Raw genomic sequence first — 16,933 nt, forward strand, 5'->3', positions numbered from 1 at the left:
GCATTTTTATGTCACAGGCATAAAAAGCTGAACTTCCCACATTTTTTTTATCCATTCTCAACAGTGACAGTGTGGGAAAAAGTGTTGTTTTTCACTACAAACACAGGAGGTGGATGCTCTGCCTTGCATCAACAAAATACCAGTCAAGAAGTGTTGTAGCACATCCTTAAGCCAATTTGGTTGTTGTGTTTTTTTTCTTTTTTCCTATTGTGATCAAAATCAAACAGGAATGAAAACACACAAACGCATAAAATAACTGGGAATTCAAAAAGAAAAAGCTTTTCAATTTTATGCAACAGGGTCAGATTTGTCCCAGACACATAAAATAACTGGGAATTCATATAAAAAGCTTTCCAATGTCATGCAACAGGGCCAAAATTGAGCCAGAATTTGTATTCTGAGTTGGAGGAACTGCTTTTTAATTCTCACCAGGAAAATGCTTTATAGGACCATCACTTCATCTCTGCACTGCCTAACAGCTACCTGCACGGGCTCCAGGAGCATATGGTCTGCTTCGGGAAGCGAGCCCCTTCCGTCATGACTAGGAGCCCGCATTACCATGTGTAATGAGAGAAAAATCAAGAGCAAGTCACAGCTGGCTCGGGATCACGCTGCCGCTTGCATCTGCTCCTAGCAGCCTCCCAGGCTTGCTAAATGCATGCTCCTCATGAGCGACCTTGGAGGTGCCGCTAGCCTAGCGTAGGAAGGGATGCTCTGCTGAAGACATAACACTGGACACATTGGTTTGTCCTTGCCCTAAACAAGCCCAGAAAATCCCCCGAAGTCCACTCAGCTACAACAGACATAATTTAATCTTCAACCTGATCAAAAAAGGGTTCACTGAAGGAATGTGTATGCTGACTGCTGTGTGCTCCAGATCAGGTCCCTTGTGCTATTTACCCTTCCCAGCTACTACAGAAAGTCACCTCCTTCCCTGATAAAAAGGCCAAAAACTGTGCCATGCTTACACTATAAATGATTGCTTGGTTGTGGTTTTTTGTCTGCTTGTTTGCTTATTTTTAAGTCTCCACAGATGTCTCCACTTGCAATTAAGGTCTGTTGATGATTACATCGCCACATTAACTACCTAAGCTTAGTCTTCCAGTTGAGGTGGCATTTTCACTCCAAAATTCCTCTGGGGGAAGTTATGGGAGACTGGAGAAGGGAAATTAAAAGCAATTACCAAGAATAGCCATTTAGACTCTCTCAATTATTATTTTTAAAGAACACTTTATAAAATCCCATTTATCTGGACATTAATTAGGTTGACCATGCCAAAGAAGAGTGCTTTGTTAAGCACTGTTATGCTTTCAGGGTCAATTTTTGCACTTTTCTATGGTTTCAGGGCTTCTAGCTCAACAGCTTCAGAGCTCACATACCAGGATGTGTGTGACACGGGGAGAACAACCCAAAAAAGACACTGCTGGATGTTCCAGGTGTGGAAATCTACACAGTCATGAGCGAGGCACACACCTCAGGGACCCCTGCTTGAATAAGGACGTTTCAATCTCTTCAATGACAACTCAACACATCTACAAAAAGAGCTGTTTGGCAGTGAACAGATTCTCAGCCATTCTACATTTTCTTCTGTATTCATATGGTTTGCAGCAAATAGTGGGGTGACGTCAAACAGTGGCTCAACATGAAAGCCCAGTACTTCTAAAACCGACTGTCTCCTCAACCAAACTTTTATTTAGGAGCCCCATTGGGACCTTAATTGTAAAATAATTTACATGCTTCCATCCCTTGAAACTTAAGTGTCTTGGGGGGAGGATTTTGCTGTTTTGTGCAATGGATCGAATGGTTGTTATTTTTGCAACAATCAACGGGATATTTTAGCTGACATGGCCTCAAAAGTATCTTCCAAAAATCCACCCCATTTTACTTGTTGCTAAAATAAAAAAGGCCACTCAGGAGATCTCTGCTCACAGAGAAGCCTGATGTCTGCTCACAACCTTTTCCTCCAATATATTTCCTTGGAAATACAGTTTCTCATTCAGAGTCATGCTGCAATTACTCTTTTCCCCCTGTATCTTTGTTCCTCCAGCACAACTCACACTAAATGTCAGGTGCAGAACCAATGGTTTAGTCACAGCAGCGGCTGCAGCGTTATCCCACAGACTGTGACCAGAATTGTGAGCAGCAGAAGGCAAAGCCACAGGATCCAACTACTTATCTCAAGCCCTCTGAGCATCCTGAATGGCGCTCGAGTCCCATCCAAACATGCTTTCCGTGCAGGAAGTCGGGAGCCACAGCAGAATTTGGTGCTGTCAACACTTCCAGATAGATCAGTCAGCTATTGAAATATTCAGTCAACCATCAGCCAACTGCCTCAGTGCTGCTGCAGGAAGCCATCAGTCTTAGCAAAAGGTGCAACTAGATAATCTAGATCTAATCATGATCTAGATAAACACAATCTAACAATTTCCCTAAATAATATTAAAAATAAAAATAATAGTATAGGTCTACATGGGTTTGGACAATCAGAGCTTCCTCCAAAGTTTCTAACACAACCCCTTTTTTGCCATGACCCAGAGTTTGGCACACGCTTCATGGGAATCTACTCCATCCAACCCCAAGGGAAAAATTCCAGTTCTTGATGCTGCCCACTAAAAAAAATTGATTCCAGATCAGTGGATGTGAACAACAACAATAACAAAAAGCATTTTCTTGTGGGAAAAGAATCTGAGAAGTGTCCCGTTACATGCACCTGCATTAGACTACACAAAAAACCCCAGCACCCCACATGAAGGTGCATGACAGTGTCCAAGTCTGAGCAAATCCGCAACTGACTGAGCAGCTATGTCCACAGATGTCTTCTCAAAGTCAGCTCTACTCTTCTGAGCACCCTTGCTTTTGCCTCCCTACTGTGCCTTGCTTGCTCTTTATTTGCATGGGCCAGCTGTGAAAGAATCGATTATCTGCTGCGCTGCTCTTTTCAAGGAAAAAACAGCTCTCTATGGATCTTATTTTATTTTTTAAAGTATTTCAAAGACGTGGAGCACAGTGCTAATATATAACCTTCTCTCCTCCTGGCCACTTGTTGTAACAGTCACCCAATAAAGCAGCAGCACCAGCATGCCTGAGACCCAGCTTCGCCAATAGCCTGAGCTGGAAAAGCATTTCAATCTCTGCATAAATCTGTGCAGCAATAAACCCAATGCAGACGCATGCAAGCCTTGCTGCCCACATGGAGCCAGTCTCCAGAGCATGCACGGCTAAATCTGGATCTTCAAGCAGCAAACTGGATGATAAAGGCTCCCAATACCCAAACGATGCCTACCTGCTTGCATTCAGAAATAAGTACCGTGCTCAAGCGACCTCCCTGCTGGAAAATGAAAACTTCACCAGGGGGACCTCTAACCCTGACAACCACAGTTGTGGAGGACGGCTGATTCCTCAAGCTGTAGGACAGGGAGAAAGTCAGACTGTGCTCTCTGCCTTGAAAACCCAGACACACACCACAGTGGCGGGATGAAAGGAATCATTCTTTGATATTCAAACACCTTCCCAACAGGAAAACAGGTTACAGGAGAAAACAAGCAGATCCAAGTACAGTGCTGTGTACAGAAAGGAACTAATATCAAGCTTGACTGAAAAAGTTGATTAAATTAGTTTAATTTGAAAGCCCAAACAAACCCTGAAGGAGGTTCTTTGTTTATTGCTTTTTACCAGCAGCGTGTGTTACTGAAGACGCACCATGTGGGCATGAAATATTTATTCATTAAATCTTTCATAAAGCTCCACACTATCAGTTTCACTCGGGATATATTTATAACTTGTCGAAGTTCAAGAAAAACACTGCTTTTCTTCCCCCCACCCACCCCCCCCCAATCCATCCCCCTCCAGACTGTTTATGAAAGGATCAGGCTTTCAGTTTTCATTGCAGTAAGCACACCCCTCAGCTCCACTGTTGCTTGTACACAAGGCACTGCTTCTTGAATTGTAACAGGGTAGCGGCAGTTAAAATAATTCAGTCTTCCCTGTGCCACCCAAAAGGGACCGCTACAGGCGGCAAACCACCCTACTGATTTATTGCACCCACATTAAGAGAAGGAAATAGAAGTCAGGTCAGCTAAGAGACACATGCTCAGAAATTCCCCTTCCAGGAGATGCGTGCACAGTTTTAGATGCAAGGAGGGGTGAAGCAGGGGTGAAGCTTGCCCAGTTCAGCATCAGGCAGGTGACAGGTTGATCAGGAAATTGCTGAGGAAGGACACAAAGCTGTGTAGGGATTGCCTGACAAACTCACTCACTAGTCAGGCAGAAAGCACCTGCAAAAAACACCATTTATTTTGCATTAAGCATGAGGACACTGCAAAGAAGGATATTCCCCTTTTCTCTCTCCCAGACCCTTACTGTCCTGGGACAGAAAGTCCACCTAAACAAGAGAAGAGGAGTCAGAAAGTGCATTCATTTCAGCATCAGTGTGTCTGAGTCATTTGTTATCAAATCTCACTCCATCAGTGGATCCCCTCCTCGAACCCTTCCTCGGCTGCCAGCCAACCTGCAGATTAAACCCATGCTCCGAGTTGGGCTAATAACACACAAGGACAAACAGTGCCATAGTATCCTCAATGTTAGCGGTAAAGCGATGTAATATCATTTTACTGTAGTTTTACCAACTGTACATCTCAGTGCAGCACAGGAATGAGAATAGGCTACATTTAGAAATCCAAATAAGAGTGCCTTACATTCATAAGTGTGCAAAAATCCAGGATTTGCATTAGGACTGTGCAGGGATAATTGCATTAATAAAACTCACCTCTAAGAAATTGCACTGATACTTAGCCTCGGTGTAGGCCAGGCCTATTTTTCCCATAAAATCCTAAACAATAAAAAAGCACCCCAAAATGGATGCAGAGCAGGCACTTTGGGTACACTGCAGGGTCCTGTGCAGGTCTAGTGGCCACTGCATGCATCCCTGCCTTGTTGGACCATGAGCTGCCTGGTCAGGCCTGCTCCCATTTCCCTTACTCCATTTGTTTGTGAGAATAAATAAATATAAATGCAACATAAGCACACCTCGTTGTCCCTGGAAACTAGGCCTGCTGGAAGTGTTTCTGCTGAAACAGCTTCTTGCTGGAAAATTAGGTTTTGATTAAAGTGTGTTCTTTTCTTGCCTTTAATAACCAGAGCCTCCTTCATGTACCATCTTTGTCTTTTTTTATTTTTGCTGGAAACCTAAACCACCTCCTGTGCCTTGGGTTTTCAAGTGCCTGATCCTCAGCAGGGCCTGGATTCCCCAAGCACAACAGCATCTCATGGGGCATGGAGGAGAATTCATCGCAGATTGCCGTCACAAGGAGAGGCCTAGTGGCCTAGACTCCTGAGGCCTAGAGTCTAGCCAAGGCAAAAGGGCAAGGAGGGACCAACTCCCACGTACAAACCCCGTAAGGCACTGCTGCAGTTCAGAACAACATTTGGGGCATTTAAGCCCAGAAACAGCTGTTCTGATATTTTGGGAGGAGGGGGAAACAGTGACTTCTTCCAAAGGAAAATATTGAGGAGAAGAAAGCAAAGGCTTTTTGTAAAGGAAGAAAACCCACCTCTTCTAAGTCAGTTTGACCAAAAACTCAATAGAGAAGTAAAAACAGTGACCTCAGTTGATGGGGTTTCACCCTAGGAGAAACATTCCTCTCTGCAGAGAGCCTGACAGCACCCCACCTACACACACCTAAACCACAGGGGCACTGCAGAGCCAAGGCTGGGAGCCTCACAGGAGGTGTCTTCCCTTAGGACCACCTTCACCACACTCCCCAAAAACTTGAAACAAAATAATATATGCTTAATCAAATAGTTATTTTTCCCCCTCAATAGCCTGCATCACCACAGCCCAAAGCTAAGGCCAGAGCAGCACACACCTCATTTCCCACTCAGTGTTTCTTTGTCCAAGTCTCACAGCAGAAATACCAGGGTAAATCATTTACTCCCAAGCTCACCTTACAAACCAGCCTGCACTTAATCCCTATAAGGTTCTCTGCAACTCTGCCTCTAGACCTGAAAAATCATATTAAAAGGAAAATCAAATAATAATAAAAAGGTTGACTCCAAATAATCAAATAATAATATATTAAAAAAAAAAAAAAGTTGACTCCAGCCCAGTAGATCTGGAGATGCTCAGAAACCCTACATTTAATGAAATCAACAACTCAAATGTTTTGCAGGGCCTGTCCCACTGACCATGGTGTGCCACATTTGCACAGTAGCTCAATGATTACTTACGTTCCCAAAAGACACACGGGGGCCTATTACACTTGGTTTACCCCAGAACAGCCTCATTTGGCAATATGAAGTGTCTCGAAAGTAACTAAAGCCAACACCACGTGTAAAAGATTTGCAGCTCCACACAGTAGCAAAAAGACTATTTTTGAGATCAAGACAACATCATCCTGACACCGCACGAGAAATGGGCTAACTCTTGAATTTTCACACCCCAGACTGAGCCATCTGACTCTTGTCAAGGAAGGGAAGAAAAAACTCCCGTGGGTGCTGTAATGAAAATATTTTCTTCTCAGGAGCCAGAATGCAAGGGGCTGCGTGGGGCCAGCGGGGAGATGCCGAGCCAGGATGCGCTCCAGTGCTCTCCAGCTGCTGCAAGCTCCCAAGAGACAACGGAGGCAACTGACACCCTCCCACTAGGGTAAATTTCAGCCCAAACACCCGAAGCTCTTCAGCCAAGGCTAGCATTATATTTACCTCCCTTTCTCTCCTCCCTTCTGCCATCATTAAGAGAGCAAAGAAAAAAAAATGCTATTTTTTTACATGGTCGTTAAGTATGATCTGCTAAATGTTCTATGCCAATGCATAAAGCTGCCTACTATGCTAATAGAATATTTAATTGACATTTATTTGCTGACTAGTTATTTATGCTAACGTCACCCCTGCATAATTAATACTCTGCTAAAGTTGACTTGAAAAGCACATAAAACACTGCACTAGGAGTCATTTGCAGTGTTTAAAAGAAAGAAATCCTGCAATCTATTTGCATTAGGTTAGTCTAAATTTGGTTTTGATGGAATAAGAGGATAAAGATTAAGCAAGATTTTTTTAAAATCTATATACTACTTTAGAAATATCCAGTCTTTCACAGTACAACCTGCCAAAGAAGATTTCCGAGTTTCATTTCACTTGGCTCGAGGGCCCGGTTCTTAGCAGATGTAAAACAGCATAAGCCCAGTGAATGCCTACTGATTTTCTCCAGCCTCGAGCTCTTAGGAAGTAATATTTCAGGTGAGCCTTCAGTGAAAGAGGTAAAGCAGAGCCAGATCTGCTCTCAATTATACCAGTTGAAAAGCAAACTCATCTCAGATAAGTCAGAGGAGGCGAGCCAACTCCTCAGAAAGATAAAGGAAGTCCGCCCTGCCCATCTGATCCCTCTACTTGCACTATAATCACTGAGCTGCAGGCATAGTCTAAGTTTTATTTCCTCTGGGATGAGATTACCAGGGGAAAGTTGGCTTTAATTTAAAAAAACATCCATGATCGCCTTTTCTGAGAACAGCTCTGAAGGCCTGAACCTATTTGCAGAAATGTTACCTCTGTCACCCTGAAGAACCCTGTGGACAAGCTTTCTGAACACAAGTGATGTCCAAGAATGGGGTTGAAAGGCAAGTGACAGGGCCACATCTCCACCACCACCCACCAGCCTCAGCAGTGTCCCCAAGAAAAGCCTTCGGTGCCCGTAGGGCTTCTTGAATGAAACCATATCTACCCTCTGAACACAAACTGACTACTCAAAGCTTGTTCTTCTCTCTTTTCCTACCTCACCATCTCCCCTTGCTCTTCTTCCCATGCCCTGTGCCCCATTTTGTCTCAATTTCATTATTTTCCATTGTATCCCAAACCTGGTGTCTGTTCTAACCATTACATCCATCGATTATTTCACTTGAACTCTAACAAAATGGGAAAACTGGCTCAGACTTAATTTATTTCTTTAATCTATGTATTCATCTAGCCCACATGTTGCACACAAATGTACTGTGCAATACCACAGATCATCTTCTGACTGTGCAGAAGCCAGTGAGGCCTCGTGCCATGAGTACTACCATGGCCAAACAGATCCACTTCTCCCCTTGCTCACGCCAAAGATCTCAAAGAGCAAGGTTTAGCTCTTTGATAGACTCGGATAATGACTAAAAAAAAGAAATGACTATTAAGATTCTCATTTGAAACCTGGAATCTGTAATTAGACCTCTCTATCAGTCCACAGCAGGACTGAGGTAGACTACATGTCACAGTGAGAAATGTCAACCTAAATGGGAATACAGTTGTCTTTAGAAGGCAACCCAGTTTTGTGTGTCACAAAAGTTTTATCTAATTTTTAATCTATACCCTGCCCACAATCCAACCCAGCACTTGAAATCTGAGTGACATTCTCCTCCTTTCACCTCAATCTAACATAAAAGTTAACCTGACCTGAGCAACGTACAAACACCTACTTCAGAGAGTGACCAAATGGTGGTATTTACCTTCACAGAGGGCAGGCAAAATGCTTCATGTTCAGCAATTCCTGGCATATTTTGCCTGGTGGAGCTCAGCACCATGCAAGAAGGATTCATTACATCCCAGGATCAGGCCTTTGAGTTTTAATTCTCCTTATATTGGTGTAATAGAGAAGTAGAGTCTGCTTTCCTACACAGTACAATCGATCGTTGTGATCTCCAACTCCATGGCTAGATGAGGTTTTCCCATCTGCACCAGTTCATTGTAAAACCAGCATATAGACCTGGTTCTCTCCCTGTTGTATTCCTTTACATCTCCAGCCTCCTCTGCCTCCTGGTTTACACTGCGAGCAGACCGGAGATCACCATGCGGATCCACACTCCGAAATGCCCCATTTGAATTTCCATCTGTCAATAACGCTAAAGCAAAACCACTGCAGCAATTACATGTGTATACAATAATCTTGTCATCCAGTGTTTTTAGTGCATCCCAGAACGCATTAAGATAGTGCAAGGAGAGATTCGGCTCTGTTGGCTCAGCTGTAAACCTGCAATCTGTACAAAAACACCCAAGTGTCAATCAAAAGACGTTCCTGCTCTCTGCGTGTTTCACAATGCATAATTTAGCTACTACGCTTGTCAGGTTCTCCACACTGCTCTTCTACCCGATGGTAAATGTGTTCATGAACCCAACTGTCATCAACAAAGGAAAACAGCACATGGAAATAACAGGCTAAAGGAGGCGAGAGACCTCTTCCTTTCTCTGTTAAGGGAATTACGAGTAAGGGAAAGTTTACATAGACTTAAATTTTTAATGCTCAGCGAGTAAGAGATCCCAAGGGATGAAGGATATGAAACAACAACCGCATCAGCTCTGTACTGAGGAGGAGGACGGAGCTTGGTAAAACACACGAAGCAATGAAGGAGCTGTCTCTGCTTCCATGCAGGCCAGTATAATGGGGCAATTTTAACTAAGCAATGGAAGGTGTACTTTACATCCCGCATCTACGGTGCAGAAGCCAAATCTCACCCTGCCACCACACTCCTGCAACTGTCAACAAACTCTGAAGAACGTCACTCTTCCTCGAATGAATTATAGTTACTGAAGGGACCTCCCAGAAAGGATGAAAAATTCAGACTCAACTACATCAGGCAGTACCTACCCCACTGGTCTACCCCATGGTTAATATGAAATAAAAAAGAAATCTCTGTCCCAGGACGTGACTTTAGAGCTGATCAGTGCCAAAGCTACAGACCATAAGGACAGCTTCACACTTGCCTCAGCTAGTTCATGAATAAACATCCAATTCATTCAAATGAGTTCTATATTAACTAATTTAAATAATTTTCATTTTGCTTTGAATGGTAAACAGATCTATTCTGCCAGGATAGTTGAGTTTGCAATTCAAATTACACACCGATTTGTAATGAGAAAAATATAATTAATGGCAAAGCTTGAAGTAACTACAATTTTACTCCTTTGATTTCCTGCAGGGAAGGGGGATGGAGGGTGAAGCTTGCAGGCACATGCACACTCACACCGTCCTTTGATATGCCAATACATTTTATTACAAACTGAAGCATCTGGGCCTCAGTCCTATTTTAGTGCATTATACCATAATGTCAGGGGAGGACATAACATGACTTGACATTATCCTTGCAGGCACCATGATGCAAAACTAACGTCACCCAATAAATAATAATGTAACAGTGTGTAAATTAAATGACTTCCTTCTATCAGGATCATAAACAATAATTATTTGGCAGCTGCCCCTTAAAAGCTCTGTATGTGCTGAACATTAAATCAAGCTCTATTGATTTGGTAAACTGAATCAGCCCATTTTTTTTCCATCTCTCTTCCATCTATTGAAATTCTCCACCCTATCACTTGTACCAGTGTTGTCTGGCATCACATTTACAAGATTTGCACTGATCAGTCCTATCTGGTTCCTAAGCAGAAACAAAGCAGTGTACCACTGATAGTATTTTGCCCGCTAAGCAACTCCTTCTTGGCAGATATGCCTTTGGCTCCTGATTAAAAACAAATTGTAACAACAGGTAACTGGCCCTGCCCATTCTGTTTGCATGGTCTTGCCAACAAATACCCTCATTGTGATCGATATGTGCAGAACTGGGCCCCTAGAAAACAAGGCCACGCAATTCAGAGCTGGCTTTTATTTCTTCAAAAGGTTTGACAACAAAGTGGTGTGCAATGCTAAAATGGCAGAAAACCTCTGCGGAGTTTATTGGGAATGACAGTTTCTTTTGTATCAATGCAAGTTCTCATCCTGCAGGTTTCACCAGATAAAACTCTCAGGACTGTAGTGTAGTTCAGCTCATTAAGATACAGTCATTGATCAGCAAAACAATTAAGCACAGGACAAACTTCAGACATCTGCATAGAATGAAGTCCAGTACTCAAAAGCTACTTTCCAAAGCAGGTCAGAGCTCAGGTCTCCCTACAGCGGACGAGATGCACTCCTGAAAACACACCCTCCACCTTGTAGTGTCCCCACGGGAGCTACAGTCTTTTCAAAGCCCACCCTTGACCACAGGCCAAGCCCCATAAGCAAACACCCAGAGGAGCTCTGTGATTTATGAACGCATTTAGGACCTCCCTCTTTTCCAACTGAGAGAAGTCCTGAAGGCTCAGATGTTCCGGGATGTTTTAGATGTCTCATTTCAAAATACAACTCAAGCTCTTAAATGCTTACATCTTATGGTGAGGGAAAAACAAAACAAAACAAACAACAAACCAGAAAACACACACCCAAAAAGCAGGAAAGTTTCCCAGATTTAATACTCTGGCCTACAGTTACATCACCTGGACATAGGAGAAAGGAGCCATGACGCACTCCACATTTGCAGTCACTCAAGCAAAACGGTTTACATGAAGTAGCCACAACCCAAAGAGCAGACTCTAACATTTCCATGAAAAGCAGTATGCCTCCAGTTACGAAACAACCATTATTTACTATTACAGCAGTCGATAAAATCTTTTACCCCTTGACCATGGCATTTTGAGATTTAGTTTATGGCATTGTACACCCTTCTGGTAACATTGATTATAATCCACATAATAAAAGGCAGTTTAAGACACTAATAAAATTAAAAAATTAACCCCTCTTACATCATTTGACTTATTCCTAAGCCAACAGATTTCTCCGACATATTTAACGTTTTTTGTTGCTGTTGCTGTTGTTTTTTAAACAATCAATTTTCTGTTTATTCAAAAGGCAGTCAGATCCAAACAAAAAGATAACAGTTTAGCTCAGAGTTCAGCATATGCAAGGCAGGAATGAGCCTGTTTCTGCTCTAATCCATAGACTACAGCTCACTTCCAGAGGAATTGAAGCAACAGCTACACCAGAAGTCAGGCATGACACACAAATGGCACATATACTTTTTCAACGGTCGTGTGAACAGCAAGTAGAAGAATGACTTCAGCAGACAGAATTCTTAAACGAGACTTTTCTCAAACACATTCACAAGCCAGAGGCTAAACATTCATCTCTTCTTCCCCTAGCCCAGAATAAACTGGATGTACAGAGGGAATACATATGAGCAACAGTGACAAGAATGCCTCTGCTTGGAGCTACGCAGTGGTAAGAATACACAGCTGTTTTGTTGCTGTCCACAGCAAAAATGAACAAACAAATAAACCCACCACATTATTTTTCTTAAACATTGAGGATCAAACGTATTATTAAAAAACTGTTCCACATGGGATTTACAGCTCTGGTGTTCAGCTTTTGTGCACCAAAGAGCAGAGAATCAGGACACATCCTCATTTATGATGACCAAATTTTGCTATCTTTATTGATGTATATCTACCATCGGAATTAAAAGCTGCAAGAATCTGGTAATAGAAGGCTTTAAACTTCCAGGGCAAAATATTTGAGTGCACAGCCAACTTCTGATTTTGGTTACACCCAAATATCTTGTTAATTCTAGTTTGTCCTCACCCTGAATTTGGTCCTTCCTTTCTTCAAGTACAGGACAATTTTTGGCTCTCACTTAAAGTCATGGCTTGGCAATTTAGCAATGCATTTCTTTGTTAAGACAACCTCGTCCAGAAGCTTCTTCTGTTCTTACCAGCATGACAAAAACTCCTCACCTGGAGACCGACTGGCAAATTGAATTACCCACTGACCTATGGAGGCATGGCCATGAACTGCCGTACAACAACTTAAGTGGAATTGCATCACCCAACATCAGTTGTTGGTGTTGCATCACTCAACACCACCCCAACACCACCCAACAAGCACCTGGAGCACTTGTTCCACATTGACTGGAAGTCTGGAGACTAACCATCAGCACAGCTCTAGCAAAACACACAGAACTCACCATCCGGAGGCATCAGGACCTTATTATTCTGCGTACACCAGCCAACGGGGTGAAGGTCTGCTGTCATTACGTCACACCAGAAATCCGCCCTGCGGTCATCTCCATAGCCGCAGTAACGAAGCAGCAAGAGCTGTCCACATGTTGTAATGATCGTAGCCACCCAGTACGTGTCCGGATTGCTCTTGTTGGCCACTTCTAATTTCATCCCTGGTTGGAAACTGCTTTGAAGGCTGATTTCAACCTTACAGAATGAGAAAGGCATGGTGTTACTTTTCCTTCTTTGCAGGAAGACTCCCTGTCTGTCTAAGCAAGCCAACATTGCCACTAAAGAGCAGATCTGGGACTAGGACATCAGTTGATTGGGCTCCTTAATACAACCACCTCCTTCCCAGTCTGGGCAGGATCACACCTACTTCACTAGTACATACCACATCATGAAAGGTCCCATGTACTCCAAAGGGGCCCACCAGCAGTGGCAACCTCAGGTGCACCACATTTAGGAGAGGGCTGGTAGCTGTCTTAGCATGATCAATCTTTCTAATGCCTGGGAAAAAGGTGGGTAACCCTAGTGAGGTTCCATTTCCCACCCCACAGCTCTGTCAGGCAAATCACACGATGCATGTACGGTAGAACAGGCAGGCACTGAGCACCTCTGGGAGTTAGGTCCAGCTACAATAATTAGTCATGTAACAACACTGAGGCACCTCTTGAGGTATGACAAGCATCAAGGGCTGAATGCTGCGCCAAGCAGACTAAGGAGAGCATTTCCACTAAAACCATCCCCAGCAGCTCAAAGCACAACCAATTCACTCTCCCAGCACCCTGGTAAAGAAGGTAGGATCCATGGCTGAAAGAAGCAAAGGGCTTGGCGTCACCGTCCTGCCATCTGATGGAGAGGTCAGTTCCATTCATCTCAGCAGTGACAGGTCACAAGTAACTTGCCCACGGATACTGGAGGCGCCAGTGCATCTCTTCTAGGACCCTGCAGGGACTGCTATGGGCACATCGCAATCAATCTTCCAAGGACCAGTGGGGTGTCTCGAGCTGCTGTTGGTACAGAAGAGGTAGATGCCGGTCCACTGTTTGCAATGCCAGCTTTGTCTTCAGAAGTCCACCCAAAATGGAGCCTGTGACTCCCTATGAGATGCTTAAGGACGGCTTCTTAAAGGTTTCTAAGTACATTATCTCCTACTGAAACCAGAGAGATTTTTAAATCTGGTTTAAGCCTGTCTCTGATTTAGTTCTCATTTACATGACAGGTTAAAATGCCTCTTCTGCTCACAGAGATAAATGTATTACAGTTTACATAGCCACCTGCAGACTCATACTTCAGGTTGCCAAGCTGCAGAAAAAAAATAAAAGAGCTCCTCTGGAATATCTAGCACTGCCTCACTCACCCCACTCCAGTTTACGACACAAGTGGTGGCCAGCCAAAGCCATACATTATTTGCGGGTTATAACACTCCACATGCCTTTAGTTGTGCAGGCACTTCCATCAGCATCAATGCCTGAGTCAGAACAGCTGAGGTTGCAAGGGACCTCTGGAGATCATCTAAGATTGAGGAAAATGTGTGACATTTACTAGTTTAGTCATAAGACAGGATCTTAGCTCTTGTGATGTCAAGGGTCCTCAAGAATAATCCAGGATACATGGGCATTTGTGGTTTCTCTCCTTGCTCTCACCATGATTAAGGACCAAAGCAGTATTCTAGAGGTAAGAGACTTTGTGACACAAACTGGGGATGAAACAGACAGATAACCTAGTTTCTCTGAGGGCCTTCTAGTCCCTAGCCAACCCAATTTTTTGGAGGACGAAGTTCCAGACTGTGAAGCATAGATGCTAAGGACAATTCTCAGAGCTAACTTGTATCACATCAACAGTCCCAGGTGTGGGACTCCACAATCAGCAGGATGAGACAAGCATCTCCACACACCTAAAGAAATCCATAAGGTCTTCACGAAGCACAGAACTTCCACCTGGATGCAGTATTTGAGTCAGAGCCCAGAGCAGAATGGTGGGACAAGATGTTCTTTCCTGACAGCTACTGGACCAAAGATAAACTACAACAAAACTTCACCATCATCCTGTAATTCTCCTGTACAGAAAATTATGGTCCTTCATCCTGCAATACTCTACTGCTGTTAAAATGGAAACAAAATAGGTAATGGAGGATTATATGATTTTTTTTTTTCAGATGTTGATAGGAGAGAGAGAGGCTTTTCATCACTGCTGCTCCTTACTTCTTCAAAACAAATCAAGAAGGCACCTGAAGACAAAGATAACTTAATGACATGAAGGCAGTCATCAAAATGGAGACTAATCCTAAAGTAGCAACAGATTCTTCAGGGAACTTCCTTCTCACTGCAGCACAACTACACAGTTCTCAAAAAATGTCTCTGCCAGCAACCAGACTCAGTTTAAGGCAACTGAGAGCATCACAGCTTAAATGCCCTCTCTTCCTGCTTAAGATGCCCACATCCTCCAGAGCATTCATGCACGCCTTTGACTATGATGAAGAACCTGTGCATCGGTTTCAGTTCTGTCCACATCCTTGCATAAAGGCAGGCTATGAACAGCACGTGGGTGGGCTGAACAGAAGAGCTTAGACAACTGGTTGCAGATGGAGAAATTGGTCCCATACAATGAGATCTTTGACTGCGATGGGCTCTGCTTGAAGACTCCTTCTTCAAAGCATGCTCCAATCTTCTCCAGCAGTCAAAATTTCAGAGATTTTGGATACTACTTCTGCTAATATGGACCAGAGGCACAGACCATGCTGTAACTACCAGGGCATATTCAGGATTCCTTTATGTCTGCACAAGCCACATGCACCCAGGAGGGTTATCTACCCAAGCGTTTGGTTCCCACACTCCTGAGGCAGCATCTCCTGAAAGGAGGCTGTAAGATGGCTATTCTATTCTATTCTATGGCTTCCTATGGGCCATGCTGGATTCTAGTGCTAGGTGACCCTGCTAGTCAGTAAATCATGCATTGATAGGACACCTTCAGAGAAATAAAGCACTCTTGTGAGGTCATTCTCTATGAGTTGGGATGGATAGAAATAAATTAAAAAGGAAAAGGAGAAAGAGAGGAATGGAAAAAAAGCTGAGTACATTATAAACATTATAAAAACATGAATATTATTGAGCAACATAAACCTTCATCAATGACCAATCTGAACCCAGGGCAGATGACACAGTGCCCTGAGTTGTGACTCAGGCAGGCAGTGCAGGCAAACTGATGTCACCAAACACCAGTTGGATGGCCAGGAGCTGCACAGACACCTTGTTCCCATGCAGGCTGTCACATCCTCAGAGGGCCAAATCCAGCCCCAAATGGTCAGATCCCACTTCAGTTGGCCAGGAATCCCCCGAAAACCAGAAGAGGGAACATGCTCAATGCTCGTGAGGCGCAGTCGAAGCACGTACGTGTTTGAAGGAGGTGTGGGGAGCAGCGCTGGCTCCTGTTTCTTCCAGGAACTCATCCCAGTTGAAGTCTGCATCCTCAATGCTGGAGCCCTCATCTGCTCAAAAGAAAAAAAAAAGAAGAAAAGAAAAAATAGAAAGGAAAGCAGCCTAAAACACAGCCAAAGAAGGCAAAAGTTATGTCAAAGAGTTCAGGGTGAGAGTAGCAACCGATATAAACATCAACACAAGGGAACACAGAAAGCTTGTTTAAAGATCTGTGCTTAGCCGGTTTGACTGGCTCTGACTACACTTCCAGCAGATTTGGGGACTTCAGCAGCCACCACTGTGAGACCAGAAGTCACTCTGCTTTCATGGCAGCAGCGGAACAACCTCACCATATTGCAACAAGGACTTGTGCCTTTGCCACAAGGGAACTGGCTGCCTGTCCACTATCTCTAGGGTGTAATGGCCCAGCCTTGGGATCCCCTGGACTGTTAATTACAGCAGCATCCTGGTGACAAAGTTAGGAGTTGCTTCCATTGGCTGAGCAGCCCGCAGAGCAAACACCCCAACCCTTGGGGCTGTGGAGCCCCAGTTTCGGTGCTGCCACCCTATCTGTCCCTGCTCAGCCTCCCTCTGTCCCAATACATCAGCCAAGATCCCCATGGGACCATTCACCCAGGGCTACAGCTGCTTTCCCCCTAAACCTCCTGCACCACTCAAAAAACTGCTCC

At 43.8% G+C, this 16,933-nt stretch overlaps 1 protein-coding gene across 1 annotated transcript in view; it reads right to left on the reverse strand.

Moving 5' to 3' along the window:
* SFMBT2 (Scm like with four mbt domains 2) overlaps nucleotides 1-16,933 on the reverse strand; it is a 110,396-nt gene that overhangs the window by 75,416 nt on the left and 18,047 nt on the right. The window contains exons 3-4 of the mRNA XM_035549394.2: nucleotides 16,221-16,315; nucleotides 12,792-13,032 (exon numbers count right to left, since the gene is read on the reverse strand). Of these exons, the coding sequence (XP_035405287.1) occupies nucleotides 12,792-13,032; nucleotides 16,221-16,315 (336 nt within the window). The remainder of the gene's footprint in view (nucleotides 1-12,791; nucleotides 13,033-16,220; nucleotides 16,316-16,933) is intronic.

Source organism: Cygnus atratus, chromosome 1, assembly GCF_013377495.2.
Source record: "Cygnus atratus isolate AKBS03 ecotype Queensland, Australia chromosome 1, CAtr_DNAZoo_HiC_assembly, whole genome shotgun sequence".
Taxonomy (NCBI): Eukaryota; Metazoa; Chordata; class Aves; order Anseriformes; family Anatidae; genus Cygnus; species Cygnus atratus.